Genomic DNA, 17,708 nt, shown 5'->3' with positions numbered 1-17,708 from the left:
CAACACCAACTAGTTTCTATTTAATTTGTTTGAAAAATTGTCAAAATATTTACTTGTTTTGTTGAACTGTAACGTTTATTTGTAAAAATAAGCCAAATATTGGCAAGATTTGTCAAATTTGCTGAACTGTGAATTTATTTGTGAAACTAAGACAAACCGCTGATCTCCGGACGTCTATCTGGGGAGACGACTGGAAGTTCGGCGCTCCCCACGCCAAAGTTTCATCCACTCCAGCGCTATTTATCGCCGGATTTGGCCGTGGGGAGCGTCAACTGGTGCTCTTAGATCCTCCTTGTTCCTCCGATGTCGAGTGCCGTCAGCGCTAGAGTGGCATCAGCATCACTTCTTGACAGCAGACTGCGGGCATCCTTCCTGGTGAGAGCAACTCTATTTTGGTTAATCAATGAAAATGGTAATTCTTTTGCCATGTTTCAAAAAAGATGGTGAGATTTGCAAGAGAAGTCTCACATAAACAAGATAGAGAGGAGGATGAGGGGAGAGCCCATCTTCTTCAGTTTTCCCAATGGGGTCTGAAATATAATTATTTCAAAATTTTCAGACTAAATTTAGTCAAAATTTAAGTAAAATTGAAGTTTAGGTAAACTTCATTTAAATATGACACACACAAAATGGACAAATTCATTTCCGAAATTGCCTAGACTTGGTGTATTTCGGTGGGTAATGAATTTTTTCTTTGGCCCAAACTGAAAACCCTGGCAACAACCCAGAGTGTGCATAAAACAGCTATCCGTCTTACAAAATTAAAGAGATCCAAATGGTCCTCAGTTGTAAAATATGCTGTTTCAAGCGGCAGTCATGCTATCCGGTCGATCCAACAGCTTGCCACCCGTACGTCGCGACCTGATCACTTGATCACGAGTGACAAGAGCTTCGGGATGCCATTTTTGTCGGGCTTGCTCAGGAAACTGGTCAATCCCAAACTTCAAAAAGAAAAATGAATAGTTTGGTGCGGGGAAATGGTGGCCAGCTTACGGGCGCCACCTAACAAAATCCTCTCACGGACACACCTCCTGGTAGCTACTCACCAGTCACCAGCCCTATACAATGCCGCACTGATCGGGCTTAGCTACCCCGCGCATCCAGTTTCGCATAGCCATTGATCAAGTCCGAGAGGGCTTAGCTACACGGTGGCAATTCAGTAAGGTGCGCTAGCTAGCGATGGCTGGTGGGGGATTCGCCGTGGGCGACGCCCCGTCCGGCGACTACGGCGGCGGCATAACCTTCTCCGTCGTGGTTACCTGCCTCATGGCCGCCTCCGGTGGCCTCATCTTCGGCTACGACATCGGCATCTCAGGTACCTCACGCCCGCGCGTATGCGTCGCAAATTTGCAATGCTGCAATGTACAGACATGTCTCACTCTCTGCCTGTGAATTTTGATCGATCAGGGGGAGTGACGGCGATGGAGTCCTTCCTGGCGGAGTTCTTCCCGGGCGTGCTCCGGCGGATGGCAGCCGCGCGGCGGGACCAGTACTGCGTCTACGACAGCCACGTGCTGACGGCGTTCACCTCGTCGCTGTACCTGGCGGGACTGGTCGCCTCCCTCGCGGCCAGCCGCGTCACCAGGGCGGTCGGGAGGCAGGCCGTCATGCTCGCCGGCGGCGCCTTCTTCTTCGCTGGCGCAGCCGTGAACGCCGCCGCGGTGAACATTGCCATGCTCATCGTCGGTCGCATGCTGCTCGGCTTCGGCATCGGCTTCACCAACCAGGTATATTTGGTACACAGTGAGCTGAATGATGAATTTTAGTTATTTCAGTATTTCAGGCTCTTTTTGTTCTGAAGTACACCTGATTGTATGCAAATGCTCCCTGCACCAGGAGTAGAAGATCTTGGCTGATTTAAATTACTCTGTTTTCAGCAAGTGGCGAGTTTTTAGGTGGTTACTAGATAGGTATAAAATGTTAATTTAGGGCACATGAAAAGAAAATAATGGAACAAGGCCATCACTAATATTAATAGAAGTGATACGGTGCTGATTTCGTTGTGTGGGGAAATAGTACTCCCTCTGTTTTTATTTAGCATGCATTTTTCGTTTAGTTAAAATCAAACTTTATAAAAAAATGATCAAATAAGTATCAACACTCATAACACTAAATTTCTATAATACGAAAATATATTTAATGATGGTTCTATTAATACTGATAATGTATTTTAGATATTGATACCTTTTCTACATATTTGGTTAAATTTGACAGAGTTTGATTTTGACTAAATCCAAAATGCAGGATAAATAAAAACAAAGGGGTAGAGACTAACAAATGATCGGATTATGTTTCATAAGTTTTAGTGCGCGGTTAAAGGGAGACTCTATTGCACATGCAACTGGTTTTTTTATTTGACTTATTCTTACAATCTTTATACACAGTGTGATTTAGTCACTCTGTTCACAAATAAGTGTACATTTAGCCATGTCTTAAGCTAAATATTATTAAATTTGTCCAACTTTTTAGATAACACATCAACATCTATGACAGTAAAGGTTATAATCGCTAGATTAATCTTGAAAGATATTTTATAATATACTAATTTGATGTAACATATGTGTCTAATAAAAAAGTTAATCAAATTTAAAAAAATTAACTTAAGCATAAGCTAAGCGTACACTTATTCATGGATGGAGGTTGGCTTTGATGCTTCGAGGGAAAAGCACATACCATAAGTCTTACTCTCTCCATACCAAAATAAGTATCACGAATGTATCTAGATTTACATATATATATATATATATATTAATTAAATATATTTATATACATACCAATCTAAATAAAATTGTGACACTTGTTTTGAAATGGAGGGAAACCGTTCACATGTCATGCAAATTGGAATGGTAGCAACTAGCTAGATAGCCTGCCTGGTTCCGTGGTTAGCTAGGACGAGTGGCTGGTTTTGAGTCGACCCATCGCTCTCACGTCAGGTTGCAAGCGGGGCGGGTTGCGGCTGCCCGCTACGCAGCGACGCGGAACAACTCTAATTCAGCGGGCTCTGGCGGCTTGCCGCAATTGATCGCTGTACACAGTGCGTACACTGCGGCAACCCGCGTCGTCCCGCATTAGTCCCGCGTCGGTACGCACTGCTCAGCTATTTGGTTGATCGCTGTACAAACTGGTCAGCTAGCTGATTTAACGGAAGCACTGCTCAGATAGCTTGGTTGATCGCTGTACAAACTTCATAAATAGCTGATTGATCGCTGGTTGATCTTTATAAATATAAATAATTCTGAATGCTTAATATTACATCACACTTAATATTGCTTAATAATAACTCTGAATGCTTAACCATTACATCTTTACATCTTTAGGAATGTAAATACTTCTAAATGCCTAATCACACAGAAATTTTATCTAGATGGTTAACTTAACCATTGCTAGCTGATCGATGGGAAATATAGGAACATGGTGATATAGAATAAAACCAAGTTGCACAACAGTATTGACTAGTGACTAGTGTACAACTAGTGACTAGTTGTGAAGCAATAGAAGAAATCAAAGAGCTTCAGAGTTTGTGGTGGGTGATGTATCAAGTGCAGTGGGAAAAAGACCTTCAGGACTCTGATGCTGCACTGGAGAACTCTTTTCACTCATTACATAATTAGATTTTCCATGTACCTAGTTGTTGATCCTTGACCTTGTAGTCTTGCCTTGAACACATCCTAGGGGGGCCTGCAAAACTCATTGGAAAAGAGTATTAAATGAATATGCTAAATACTTTGGGGTTCTCAACATATGATTTATCGACCCATATACTTGTCAAGATGATGTAACAAAATAAAATAATATTTGTGATTATATGAGGAGTGTCTAATTCACATGCTGTCATAAGATTCAATTGCTAGAAAGAAAAACAGGTTATCATGTGAAATGTCAAAACCAGATTTGTGATGTTTGAGAACAATGTTTGCGGAACTACAGAACTAACCGGGACAGCGTCAAGTACTTAGTACAGGTAAGATGTGAAGTAACAAATTAGTACTAATAATGGCTGCAAGTAAATGGTACTGGAAAATAAAGAACCAAGCATGTACCTTGGCTTGGATCTCGGGATTTTCCATTTGTAGGTGCAGCTACAACTTTCATTGACAGGGATTTCGCAGGTCTTTCATGTTGATCTGTTGATGAATACGAAAATTTTCAATAATTTGCACAAGGTATAAGAACTAAAAAAATAAATACACAACATAGTTCATGATGTGAAGTTTCTGAAAGATCACAACACAAGTAGCATCCTGTTACTTGACAAATACAAAATCGATCATGCCTAACATGTGTAACCAATCATAGAAAGATAACCAACATGTCATAGTCTGATCAACCAACTGATTATAGAGAAGTATTAGTGAGCCTAAGATTTAATTTATTATTGGACGTATAAAGATGAGCCGAACATTAAATCAATAAATTCTGTAATGCTACTCCATTGATGCATTCTATTTACTTAGCTTTCTGAGTAAAAGCAAACAAGCAAACTAATCAATCTATACAAATAGTGAGAAGGCCCACTTTGTCTAGGAAATACAAACAGGTCACAGACTCACAGCTAAACACAAGATGTTCACAGTGCAGTCAGACCAATGCTACGCACTATCATGAAGGTGAAGTGATGCTTGCAGAATTGGTTGGACGCACTAGCATTTGCTGCCGGATTCAGGGTAGCATCCTAAATCAGCAATAGCGGTAGCTGCAATTTAGTACAATGGACCTAAACTATCCAGACTTAGTTATATTCTACCTACAAGGAGATTAGGATGGCCGGAGCAAACATCCAATGGTATCATTAAATCTGTTTGCTTTTTATTGTAGAACAAATGAGACTTGCTCAGTTTAAGAAAACTCTGAAGCAAGTATGTAATGTATGGAAAACTATATGATATTACTTATACAATCTGAACCAAAATCAGCCCTGGCACACATGTATCAGTAATTCTAAAGCATCAAGCAAGAGAGGATTGTGGTCACACACCTTGGACTTGGGTCGAAGCAGCGATTTCTCCAGCTGACAGATGCCCTTTGTTCTTGGAGTGCAGAAAAGGGGGCAACGAGGATGGCCTTGCCGAAGTTGACGGTGATGAAAGGCCAGCTCCAGTTGATGGTGATGAACCATCCTCTTCAGCGCGTGAGGGAGGCGGTGGAGGTTCCTGGCCGGGCAGTCCCGAGATGGAGGCTCCGCCGCCGTCGACCATCCCGACCGGGCAGTCCCGAGATGGATGCACTACCGCCGTCGACCCCAACATCGGTACGAGCAGGTGGGGCGGAGGAAGATCTCGGGGGAGGTGGAGGAAGATCTCAGGGGCGGTGGAGGAAGATCTCAGGGGCGGTGGAGCTGAGCCGCCGCCGGGAGGGGTTTCCCCATCGAGAGATACAGTTTTTTCACGGGAAGAGTGATTTGCGGGACTGCGGGATGTTGGTGGTCAATGCGGCCTGACTGCTTCGGCCCGCTAGAGGCGACGCGGTCAGCCCAGCGGCACCGCTTCGGCCTTTTTTGCGGGGCGGCGTTGCGGCCTAGCGGGCTGTCCCGCCCCCCTTGCAACCTGACTCTCACGTATTCACGTTACCAAAATTGAATTGAATAGTGGATAGGTTGTCGCATTTCATTTTTCTGGTCAGTGTAGTTAGCTGGAACGTGCAACTCGTGCAGGCACGCATGATACGTCTCACTTTCCATCGTTGATCGGGTGTAGTAGCTCCTTTGTTCATGTCGTCCGTGCAGGGCTAGCTATCCATATGTACATGTTGCACGAATGGTTGACCTGATCATTAATTGGTAGGTTATCTCTTTAGGATTAGGAATTTGGATGGAAGGAACGAAAGAAGCTCAATCTATACCTAATAATGAAGGGAAAAGTGTTTCCGTGGTTTGGTCTATCATAGTTTGGTCGTCCGTTGTCCGTAGTTAGTCTCGTGATTTTCGTCCGTCAAACGTGGATTCCGGGTCTTGCTGCTATTAAGAGTCCAGGCCGAGATAAAGAGTCCCGGTTACGTATCACATGTGGTTTCTCGGGCCTTGCTCCAATTAAAAAGTTTATTTCGATGAAAAACAGTCCAGGTCCATCAGAAAGCTCGTGGATGGGGGTCTTCACCAGTGCGACGACGGGTGTGGTGTGACATCGGCTGCGTTGAGGACGTACTTGCCGAGCTCGGTTGCAATCTGGGCGAGGCCCTTCTTCCTGGCCGCCCCTCGTCAGTTCGTTTCGTCAATCCAAACTCTCCGTCCGCCCTGTGCATCCGGATTGTTATTCGTATCGAAGTGTGGACGTGATGGACTTGTGGAGTTATGGACAAACCAAGGATGCCGCCGAGGGGAAAAGGTCCACGGCGAGCTTCTCTCATGGACGGAGGTGGCTCGAGTTGTCACCGTCGTAGAACGAGGCGGAGTAGAACTGAAGTTGTCCTGGACCGCGGTCTCCTCCCAGCTCTCCGACCTCGCCCCGCAGTCCGTCCGACCTCGCCTGACCTCCTCTGGCCGCCGCTCAGGCCGCTGACGCCAAGCTCGCCTCCACGGCTCCACATCACCAAGCCTACTGCAATCTCGACCAAGCTAGCTGCTCGCGTAGACTCGCCACCGCACCATGCTCGAGAAGCTTGCGCCGTCTGGCCTGCTGCTCTTTAACCAAGCAGGTCGCACCTTGCACACCGAGCCCGGCGTGTGGCTTTCTAAAACATGACAGTGTTCGCATGCATAGCTAGCGAATATATGGCTAAGGTTTTAGGCGTTCTTGCTAATGCAATACTCCCTCCGGTCCTAAATATAAGGAAAATGATTGTAATCCCCCGGAGGATCTCACGCCCGCAGCCTCCTCCTTCCGCGCGTGACGCGTGTCCATGGGACCCACTACACCACACGTTATCCTTTCTTCTTCCTGTGTCCACTCGTTGCTTTCCCTATTCTCTCACTTTTTTCACCATGGAGCGACGAAGCAGAAGGCCAGCGAAGGAGCCAGGCCAGCGAAGGAGCCTCCCAGAACGAGCTCCGGCGCCAGCGCGGGTGGCTCCTCCGCCGCCGGGGAGGGGCTCATGGCTCGGAGCCGGTTGTATTGCGGCACGCCGGCAGCGAGCATAAGGATCTCTGCCACGCGGGAGTTGGAGGAGGTTTGGCGGCGCGACGACGACGGGCTAGGCCGGCGGCGCGACGACGACGGGCAGGGCCGGCAGCGGGCGCAGAGCGAAGTAGTCGAGCGGGAGGGTGAGGTGGGGTAGCTGGCCGCCACCTGCCGCCGGAGCTCGCCCACCTCGCCGCTTTTGAGCTCGTCGCGCTTCTCCGCTTCGATGCCATCAAGGGAAGTCGACCTCATCGCGGAGTTCCGGCCGGACCCACTACCTCCGACCCCGACGACCACCGATTTTGGGTGCTACTGTGGCTTTCACTAGTGCTACCAGCCGAGGGCGTCGATGCTACAGGCGGTCGCCGCCGATGCTACCAGCGTCGCCTCCATCTCGTGCTCCTCTGCTTCATTAGGAGGTTTGCTGCCTTAGGCCTGCGGTGTTGCTATCTGCGAAGGCCGATTTTTGCTATTTAAGGTGTCCGACATTGCTACCGGCGGAGGGTGGATTTTTTGCTACCATAGGCATAGGGCGTTGCTACTAGCAGCTTGTGGCACTGGACGAACGGAGTTGCTGCAACTCGGACGGCGTTGCTGCCGGCTGCAGGCGATGTCTCCGTTGATGTCTTAGAGGATTTGCGGCATATGAATAAAAAAATTTGCTACAATTTATTTGCGGTTTTGCTACATCTCGCGTAATATGTTTGCTACGTGGTCTCCGGCGAGGTCTCCGGCGAGATCTCCGGCGAGCCCAGCTTTTTTGAACGAACCGTTTTTTGCTTCGATCATTTGCTGCCGGGGTGATTTTTTTGCTGCCGGGAGATTTTTTTTGCTACATGCAAATCTAACCGTTAAAATGGTTGATCCGACGGCTGGGGACCCGGGGGCTGGGGAATCAGATCCCCCGGGGGACGCCCAGCAGTTTCCTAAATATAATCCATATAATTTCTGGCACGGAAATTAAGAAATGCATATTTAGGAAAAATTACACCATGTTTGGCTAGGGTTAACCATAAATAATTGCCGTGAGCTAATAGAGGACTTTGCATAAGATAAGTAAACCTAATCGAATCTCCAAAAATATTGTCCATACAAATAGGACAATGCAATAAACTTTATATTCTGGAATTTTTCTCAGAAAACTATATGGCTTATATATAGGAACGGAGGGAGTATTACTTAAGTGCGTGCTGGTACTTTACTAGCTTGTTTAGTTTCACAGGAAAGCATATCCTTCAAAACAGCCTCGGCTAGCTACAGATCAAGAACACTAGCTTGGTCCTTTATGATTTTTCTTCCCAAGCGATCCGCCGGGGGATCAAATTTCATTACCAAAGAGATAAGGAATACATGCGAGTAGCTCACAGCATCCTAGGCAGGTGTGCAAACAAGAACAAAAACAAACGGAGAACGCCGCCTACTGCTAGCGTTTTGAGAGAACCAGGAATGCAAGAAGTCCTATTACAACTTTTCCTATGAATTAAAATATGATATTTATTTTTGTGGTGGGCATTGGCTTAAGATTCATGGCAGCATTGGAGTTTGCCACAAATATGAAAAGTGGATTGATTTGTGGATTTGGGCATATCCTCGTGCATCACAAATTCATCATATTCGTCATGGGTAGGAGAAAATGTGACCACCTTCGTCGACAATGGCAAAAGTCTGGAAAAGTATCATCACGGATGATAAGTTGAAGCGTTAGAGTTTTTGTTTTTTTCGGTGCAACGCACGGGCACTTTTCCTAGTTCTAAATTAATGAAGCCACCACTGTAGAGTACACACGTCATCATATAAACCATTACAAACCATAAAAAAAGGAGCTTAGTTCCGAATATTCATCTGCTAAGTGCTAGTACGAACCAAGCTAGGTAGACCTAAGCCGCCCCAACACAAGACCTATAACAAGCTAAAGCAAGGATAACGACTAAGATAGGTAGCCCTCCAAGTCGGATGGTCGCGGACAGAGATGTGGAGAGCACAAATCTTGCCAATCGCCAGCTCCACCGTCTCACGGTTATGTCTCCTAGCCACTGGCCTCCACACCCGTAAGTACATAGACATTTTATACAAGGCATCAATATGTTTAGCCGGAAAGGTCCACTCTATCGTGAATTTGTTCCTAATATTTCATAGTAGTAACATATTAGGTTTTGACACTGAAAATAGAGAGCAAACAGTTGCGTGCAGTGCATTCATGCATAGAAATTCCGAAAAAAAATCGTACTTTTGTTTAAACCTATCAAAACGATCGAGGTTTATCTTATGTTGGTGGAATTGATTTAGGTCATCGACGAGAGTGCGAGAAAATTCGACATAACATTTATTGAAACCTTGTGCTTTGAGGGAAACAATTTGAATTCAATTCAAATATGAATAAAGAAATTCAATTAAGAAACTGAATTAAAATTTGAATTCCAAACAATAACTTTCTAATTACGATTCAAACAATGGTTGAATTAGGAATAAGACAATTTAAGAATAGCTGGTCCTAGGATTAGGAATTTAGGGCACACTGAATAATCCTCAAGTACTAATTTCCATTTTGCATGAAGTCGGAAGTGCGAACAAACGCATGATGTGACCGTACGTACGTGTGGCAACTAATGGCAGGCGGCGCCGGTGTACCTGGCGGAGACGGCGCCTGCCAAGTGGAGGGGCGCCTTCACGACGGGGTTCCAGCTCTTCCTCGGCATCGGCAACCTCGCGGCGAACCTGACAAACTACGGCGCGGCCCGCATCCCGCGGTGGGGGTGGCGGCTCTCCCTGGGCCTGGCGGCGGTTCCGGCGACGGTCATCCTCGTGGGCGCGCTGCTCATCCCGGACACGCCCAGCAGCCTGCTCGTGCGCGGGCGGGCGGAGCAGGCGCGCGCCGCGCTCCGGCGCATCCGCGGGCCGAAGGCGGACGTGGAGGCCGAGCTGGAGGAGGTGGCGCGCGCGGTGGAGGCCGCGCGCGACCACGAGCACGGAGCGTTCCGGAGGATTTTGAGGAGGGAGTACCGCCCGCACCTGGTGCTGGCCGTGGCGGTGCCGCTGTTCCAGCAGCTGACGGGGGTGATCGTCATCGCCTTCTTCTCGCCCGTGCTGTTCCAGACGGCCGGGTTCGGCGCCAACGGCGCGCTGATGGGCGCCGTCGTCCTCGGCGCCGTCAACCTCGGCTCCGCGCTCGTGTCCGTCGCCACCGTGGACCGCTACGGTCGCAGGCCGCTGTTCCTGGCTGGTGGACTCGTGATGATCATGTGCCAGGTACGTATATGACATTCATCTAACAGGAGTGCTTCTTGATTAAGCGAGACATTGCAACATACTGAAAGAGAGATGGTGATGGCTAGGTGGCGGTGGCGTGGATCATGGGGTCGCAGATCGGGCGTGACGGCGAGTCGACGATGGCGAGGAAGTACTCGCTGGCGGTGCTGGCGCTGACGTGCGTGTTCTCGGCGTCGTTCGGGTGGTCTTGGGGCCCGCTGACGTGGGTGATCCCCGGCGAGATATTCCCGGTGGAGGTCCGGTCGGCGGGGCAGAGCATCAGCGTGGCCGTCAACCTCGGCGCCACCTTCGTGCTCACGCAGACGTTCCTCTCCATGCTCTGCAGCCTCAAGTACGCCACGTTCATCTACTACGCGGCCTGGGTCGCCGCCATGACCGCCTTCGTGGTGGCGTTCCTGCCGGAGACCAAGGGGGTGCCGCTTGAGGCCATGGGCGCCGTCTGGGCGCGGCACTGGTACTGGGGACGCTTCGTGCAGCCGCCGGCCAAGAACGCCGAGGCGCTCATAAACTGACCGGCCACTTTTCCCGTCTTTGCCGTCCGTCGACCGTCGTGGTTTCTGTTTCTCCCTACACATACGGCCGTGCGTGTTGTGTTCTTGTGGGAGTATGGGGAGGAAAATTCAGCATTACAATTTGTTTGTGAAAAGATTGTTTCATGGCGTTGTACGGAATTCAATAACATGGTCTCTGTAAGAAAATGACACATGTTACAGAGACCAGAGATATTTGTTCTTATAACAAAAACTTCAAAAACATTCAACAATGACTCCGTGGCCCAATGGATAAGGCGCTGGTCTACGAAACCAGAGATTCTGGGTTCGATCCCCAGCGGAGTCGTTTTTATCTTTTTGTCATTTTTGTGAAGTTGCTGACACGATGAGCAGGTTATTACCCAATGGAATTAGATTACCAGGTATACCCTTACTGAATGTAAGTCGTTTTCTTTCTTTCTTTCTGTTAAGTTGCTGACATCATGAGCTGGTCATGATCTCAGCGAATTAGAGTTTACCGGATCACCAGGAGTAATCTTCGCTCTTTATATGCTGTAAAGTTTGTGACCCATACTGAATGTATGTAACCCAAAGAGAAGTTAATAGTTCCTATTTCTGTCACGGTTGTTACCACGGAAATTCTGCTGGTACCAGCGTGACACATCTTAAACTGTTCAAAAATTCTGCTGCACCTTTTGATATTCAATTGTGCCAGCCTGACACATCTAAGCTGTTCCTGTAACTGTGTTTTGCGAATACATCTAAACTGTTCCATGTAAGCTCCAAATTACAGTCTTGTCGAAAGAGCTCATGAATCTAGCCCATAAAAGCTTATTGCATAGGTTCTCAGTACGAAGAGATTAATACATAAGTAGCACAAAAGAAGAATAAGGTCACACACAAACATGCAGGACATGGGCCGAGTCAGATTCTGCTGACTGGTACATTATATTAGGGCTAAGATATCAAACATATTTTAGATCTCTAAGCTTGATGTGACCTCATGATCAAGAAGAGCACGGCCTTCGCGCTTTCGAGATGAGGACTAGCCTGTCCGATTAGAGCCTTCTACAATAATTAGATCAGTGCAATGCTGCTCTCGCCACCAGGCGGCTTCCGGACACCACCAAGGTAGTCTCGCGAAGACGCCTTTCCATCAGAGAAGATGTCGTTGCCACTCATCTCCTTAAGCTTCGCAGAGCTCAGAGACTTGTCAGAGCCAGGGGAAGCATCCTCCTTGAAGATGTTATTGCCTGTCAGCTCTTGGAACTTCTGGTTGTGAATTTTCTTTGATGTTTTAGTTGCAGGATCCTCACTGAACGTGATGTTGCTTGGACCTCCAGCAGGCTACAAAGGCATTCCAAGTCATGCAGATACATAGGAGTTAGTTATTTATGCTAGCAGGGTATAAAAGGCCATCAAGATTTTGCTGACAAACAGCAAGCAACAGATTGATGAAAATATTGTAATATAAGAAATACTATCAAACAATAACTGACTCGTTGCTGTGCTGACATCAGGCAACACTGCAGGTAGGCCAGTAACCAAATTTGAGCATGTTTGTTAAGATGAAGCTAGAAGTGGCTTCCATTGGGTTGCCTGAACTGAGGTAACAAATCAGTGTAGCATTTAGCGTTCATGGAACAGAAGCACGTAGTGTAATTATTGAAGAATACAAATCAGCATCATGCAAGCACATGAAATGAGGAAAACTGGGATATGTAATGGGCTTTATGATGGCTACCTGACTCCAAAAGGTGGCATAGTAATATATGGAATCGAAATCTCAACAAGAGCATATCACTTACGTGGGATACTTTCACTGATGTGTGGACGCTTCTTGGCTGTGGAAGTGCAAAATCCACATTCCCTTGTAGCTCCATATTACGAGCAGCCAATGGCCTCACCGGGGTCACAGGAGGTGGACCAAAGATATTGCTCCCGCTGAGCTCCTTGTTCTTGGATTCAGAAAGCTGTTTACTGGTTTTAGCTTCAGCATCACTCTCAAATGTACCACTAAGCTCTCGCTGCTTAGCCACTTCAGGCAGTGAGGACGGCTTCTTTGGAGAAACACTTCCATCAGCACTAAATGAGATCTGACTCATTCCAGCTACAGTTTGCTGTAATGGAAAGGTGCATCAACGAATGGTTGATATTTAATATAAGTGAGTGAAATAGAAAACAAAGTTTGAAATTTAATTAATGTTCCCAAAACAAAAAGAAAACAAAATCAAAGGATGTGGAAGATTTCAAACATCAAAGGACATAACCTAACACTTGAGATAATGAGATATCTCCAGAGGTGCATTTTTTAAAAGTCTCAAATACCAAATACAAGTTTGTGTCAAAGCATGTATTAAATTTAACTCAGTACTCTGTCCAGGACAGAGTGATTGCCCAAGAACACATACTAGTATTACTAGTGCAAGGAAGGAGCCATCACAATAATAACAAGAGGAGATACACATTATTCATCAACCAAATGGGGATATCACGACATGTTTGAAAGAAAGTTAAGTACCTGATACATCCTCACAGAAGTCCTGTTAGCAGAATTCGAAGACTCTGAATCACCATTCTCACCCTTCTCAGCAAATATCCCACTCCCGGTCATTTCCTTCATCTTGGAGCCGGACATCAATCTCCTTTCACTATAATAGGTCAACAAGGTTGGAAAGTTATGGCAGAGTTCAATGCATCTCATATTCGAGCAAGCATAACATATATGAATTAAAAGGACCTGACTATTTTTATTACCACAAAAAATCAAATCAGTTGCTAATACACTAACCACAAAAATGTCGGTACTTCGAGATGCATATTTATTGCCTTTAAGAAACCGAAATACCCTTACATGCAAGCCTACGTAATATCATCAGAGCCATAAAAACATGGCAGGTAAAAAGTTTCAAAACCAATTCTCACTGAGTCAGTGGAGTATGATGTTGATCTGGTTAACATGGCAAGCACTCCATCAGATTCTCACAAACTGACATTTTCTAACACACCAACACACACTCACGAAAATTGGATGAAAGAGATTTTTTCAACAACTACAATAACTAACAACAGAGAAAATAGACAATGCCATAACCTGGACAGCAAGCTGCAACCCAGCACGCAGAGACTGCCACCACATGAGACATGACTCGGCATATATGCCACTAATTGATAGCTTCCCCTCTAGTACCACGCCGGAAAATACCCAAATTTGAATTAGACATTTGCCATTTGCATCACTGAAATCACGCATAACAGTTCTAAGCTGGAGAGCATCGATCGGTCAAACACACACATCCGAACAGAGCATGCATTACAGATAGTAGATCAGATCGGGTCAATCAAATACAAAATGACAGCTCGGGCGGATCAGGGCGGAATACGGCACTGGGCAGGCCCCGGATCTCACCTGTTGCTCAGATCCTCGGCGTCGTCCTCGCTGACCGGCGCGCCGAACATCGCCGGCGTGATCCCCCCGGCGGGCTGCACAACAAACAGGCACGGCAGCACCGAAGCACGCGGGCCCCAAAGTCAGCCGCATCGCACGGGTAAACAGCGAAACAGACCCGGAGAGACACGGGCAGCGACACGGCGAGGCGGAGGCCGTCGCGCGCGTGCTTACCTTGAGGCTGGGGCGGGAGGATGCGGCGGAGGCGCCGGCGGCCGTGGGCGACCAGGTGAGCAGGTCGGCCGTGGAGGTGTGCGGGTTCCGCACCGGCACCGCCCTCTCCATTGCTCTCCGTGCGTGCCTGCGACCGCCGCTGCGCTGCTGCTGCCTTCTCTGCTTCGCTCGGACTGGCGACTGCCGCTGCTGCGTGGCGTGGGGTACTCGTGCTAGTACCGAAACCCATCCGCTCCTGTCGGCGTCACGGAACAGTTACCTTGCGTTACGCTGACATGTGGGTCGGGATATCTGTGGGGCCACTTGTCGGTGGGGTTCTGGGTTGGAATTGGAACGGAACGTGTTGTTTTAGGCAGGGACCCGGTGGGAGCAGGAGATCCGGGGATCTGTGTGCTGGGGAGATATGAGTCAGGTTGGGGTACGTGCTTGGTGGTGAGTGGCTGAATGTTGTAAAATCTGGCGTGTACAAGTGTAGAGGATCCTGCCTGGGTGAGGGCCGGTGGCGGTGGGCACGTGCGGACGTGCCTTGCCATTGCAGTGCTCGAAAGTCCACATCTGGCACACCGCCCACCACCCACCGTTGTTCTACTGACAATGGAGCCCGTGTCTAGTACACCCGTGTGTGAGTGACGCAAGCGACATATTTCGGACGCCCCGCGGACGTTGAAATGATCGCTAGGCGTAAATTGTCCATTTCTGTTGTGGGCAACTCATCGCCCAACGCATTTCGTTCGGCGAGTGAGAGATTTTTATTCCTCTACATGAGAGTTCCGGTCGGTAGTTGTCGTCGTACTCAGCTAGTATATTCGAGATTATGCGACGGCATTGAAGATATACATTGAAAATATCCCAGAAAAAGAGATATCTATTCCTCTAGAATGCCGCTACATATCATAGATTTCTATGCTACACAAACTTTTAAACTAGCTACTTCTTGTTTGAAGGCCCCGCCTCGTCATCCTCATGGACGCGCTTCCTGCTCGTCACCTCCTGCGAAGAGGTACTGGCGGTCGACACGCCCAACGAGGTTGAGCCTCCCTCCGACGAGTAGTCATTGGGGTCTTCCTCGTCGTCCGTGAACAGATGATGAGCCTCTGCCGCCCGCGCCCTCGCTCGGGCCCTTGCCTCCTTCCTTGCCGTCGCCGCCTCCTCGGCCGCATTCTCCGCCTCCAGCCGTGTCCACCTTGCAGCTTCATCTTCTTCCTTCTCCTCCTCCTCGTCCTGGCCGTCATGGCCAACGAGGCCCCCTCCTCGACGACGGCCTCCCCCTCCTCCTCGCCCTCTGTAGGCGGGGAACTAGAGCTGCTTGGTGTGGCAGCTATATCCCACCAATGCCACCATCCCCGCGGCTTCCCCTCGATGTCGGTGTCCGATGGCAACGATAGGTTGTTCATGGTTTGACGCAGGTGGCACGCCGGTTGGAGATGAATTAGCGCATGGGTCTTATTGACCGGGGATTAATGGCGGCGCGTATAACGAAGAGGGTTGCAGTTGCTCTTCCGCGGCAGTTCGGCGCTCCCTTCCGGTGGTTCGCATGTCGATCGACGTGGTTGCCACTCCGGCGGTTGCCCTTCCCGGTAGTTGTTGTGCTTAATTCACGCCGGCTCAAGCCAGGGTCGCTACTAGGCGGGCTCGTGTGGGAAAAGCGAGCGGACTCTCGGCGCGACCACGCAGCGTCCGTGGAGACGCAAATGTGCCATGTTTTTGCGCCGCGTTTGCGTCTCCGCGGACGGCCCGGACACTATACGTCGCCCCGCTGAAGCAGGGTGAAGGCGCATTTCCGGTCCGCGCGAACGCAAACAGTCGCGCAGCGTCCATTTGTGTCGCTCCGTTGGAACTTTCCATCAAAATAAACAACGTGCGAGTGTCTAGACACTTTGAAGTTTGAAACAAGCAAGACCATCCGAGTCCCGACCATTGAGAAAACCCACGAACTTCTCCGGGAGCCTCTTTTTGCCGAATGGGTCTTCAATGATTATGACGACGAACTGGAAGAACTCCATGTCGTGGAAGCGCGGTGACGGCGATCGCGGCAACCCCTGCCTCTATCGCGGCCACTAGAACCTGCCATGGAGCGCGTAGGGAGAAGGTGGAGGGTGTTGATATCGTTGTGGAGGGGGTTGTGCTAAGGTTTTGGATGGGCGGTGCTAGGGTTGTGTGATGAGAGGGCGAACACCTCAAATTATACGCTGGGAGCACGCTATGGGGCGATGGTAAAGGCTGGGGCGCATGGCCATCTGCGACGAGACGTCTCTCTACACGCCTAGGAAAACTGCAAAGGCGCATTGAGATCTGTGCGGCCATTTATTTTACGCGGCTTGACCAAAGGTAGGTGACGGGTTTAAGGCAATGAAACGTCGCGTGGCAATCTCGTTTCGCTGATGCGGTGGGTCGACCACTCACCCCGCATCTTCGTGTTGCGTGCAGCTGCTCCCGCAGTGACACGTGTGTAGCAGAGAGGGCACCGAACATTATTGTGTCGCATCGAACCAAATCGACATTTGGGGCGCACGGCTAGGGGTAGTCAATTGTCCGGTGCGCTCCAAATCGCTTTGGAGACGCGACTAGAGATGCTCTAAGATTGAACCCAGTGGGGTATGTTAACCGGTATCTTAAACTCCAACTCATTAAAAACGTTGACGTGGCAGCCAGTTAAAGAAAAGAGAGGGGTTTACGATAATAAGAGTGGATACCGTAACATGGTGCTTCTCACGAGAAAATTAATTGTACCATCGATCCTATGCACCATGTAGTTGATGTTGTGCAAAGCACACAGTTGGGAAACCCCAAGAGGAAGATATGATGAGCACAATAGTAAGTTTTTCCTCAGTAAAAAATCAAGGTTTAACCGACCAGTAAGAGAAAAAAATCACTTCTGAAGGTGTTGCTACCTGACTTTGGCAGGGCGCACTACCGGTGTCAGCAACAATGTGGAACCTGCACACAGCACAACCAAAAAAATTTGCCCCAACTTATGATGAGGTTGTCAATATCACCGGTTTTGTTGAAAACAAAGGATTAGACGTATAGTGTGGAAAGAGATATTTGTTTGCAGTGAAATAAAGAGTTGTTGCCGTGGGAGTTGGAAATAAAAAAGAACAGGTATTTGCAGTGTAAAAGAAAGGATAGGGGTCCACAGTTAACTAGATGTGTCTCACCATAAAGATAAATAGCATGTTAGGTAACAAATTACAGCTAGGCAATTGATAGAATAAAGATCATACATGACAAGATGATTAATATGAGATTCATTCGGACATTACAACAAGATTCATA

The 17,708-nt window shown here is 48.1% G+C and overlaps 3 protein-coding genes and 1 non-coding gene across 4 annotated transcripts; 2 read left to right on the top strand and 2 right to left on the bottom strand.

Annotated features, from left to right (window-relative positions):
* The first annotated feature begins 854 nt into the window (after window positions 1–854).
* LOC124675143 (sugar transport protein MST1-like) lies at window positions 855–11,019 on the top strand. The gene is made up of 4 exons (XM_047211208.1): window positions 855–1,315; window positions 1,408–1,727; window positions 9,666–10,298; window positions 10,385–11,019. Exons 1-4 carry the CDS (start codon window positions 1,180–1,182, stop codon window positions 10,829–10,831), a joined length of 1,536 nt encoding a protein of 511 aa, XP_047067164.1. The 5' UTR covers window positions 855–1,179; the 3' UTR covers window positions 10,832–11,019.
* LOC124675144 lies at window positions 3,193–5,197 on the bottom strand. The gene is made up of 3 exons (XM_047211209.1): window positions 4,976–5,197; window positions 4,041–4,124; window positions 3,193–3,678 (listed from the first exon to the last, which is right to left on the bottom strand). Exons 1-3 carry the CDS (start codon window positions 5,193–5,195, stop codon window positions 3,608–3,610), a joined length of 375 nt encoding a protein of 124 aa, XP_047067165.1. The 5' UTR covers window positions 5,196–5,197; the 3' UTR covers window positions 3,193–3,607.
* A 64-nt stretch (window positions 11,020–11,083) lies between the features above and the next one.
* Window positions 11,084–11,156, top strand: TRNAR-ACG. Its single transcript has one exon. It is a non-coding gene; the product is annotated as a tRNA-Arg (tRNA).
* A 385-nt stretch (window positions 11,157–11,541) lies between these two features.
* LOC124675537 lies at window positions 11,542–14,543 on the bottom strand. The gene is made up of 5 exons (XM_047211619.1): window positions 14,433–14,543; window positions 14,220–14,293; window positions 13,332–13,461; window positions 12,619–12,930; window positions 11,542–12,157 (listed from the first exon to the last, which is right to left on the bottom strand). The coding sequence occupies exons 1-5, from the start codon at window positions 14,541–14,543 to the stop codon at window positions 11,888–11,890; spliced, it is 897 nt and encodes a 298-aa protein (XP_047067575.1). The 3' UTR covers window positions 11,542–11,887.
* Between the last annotated feature and the right edge of the window lie 3,165 nt (window positions 14,544–17,708).

Source organism: Lolium rigidum, chromosome 7, assembly GCF_022539505.1.
Source record: "Lolium rigidum isolate FL_2022 chromosome 7, APGP_CSIRO_Lrig_0.1, whole genome shotgun sequence".
Lineage (NCBI taxonomy): Eukaryota > Viridiplantae > Streptophyta > Magnoliopsida > Poales > Poaceae > Lolium > Lolium rigidum.
The sequence above is the reverse complement of the archived record's forward strand: the minus strand, read 5'-3'. Positions and strand labels throughout refer to the sequence as shown.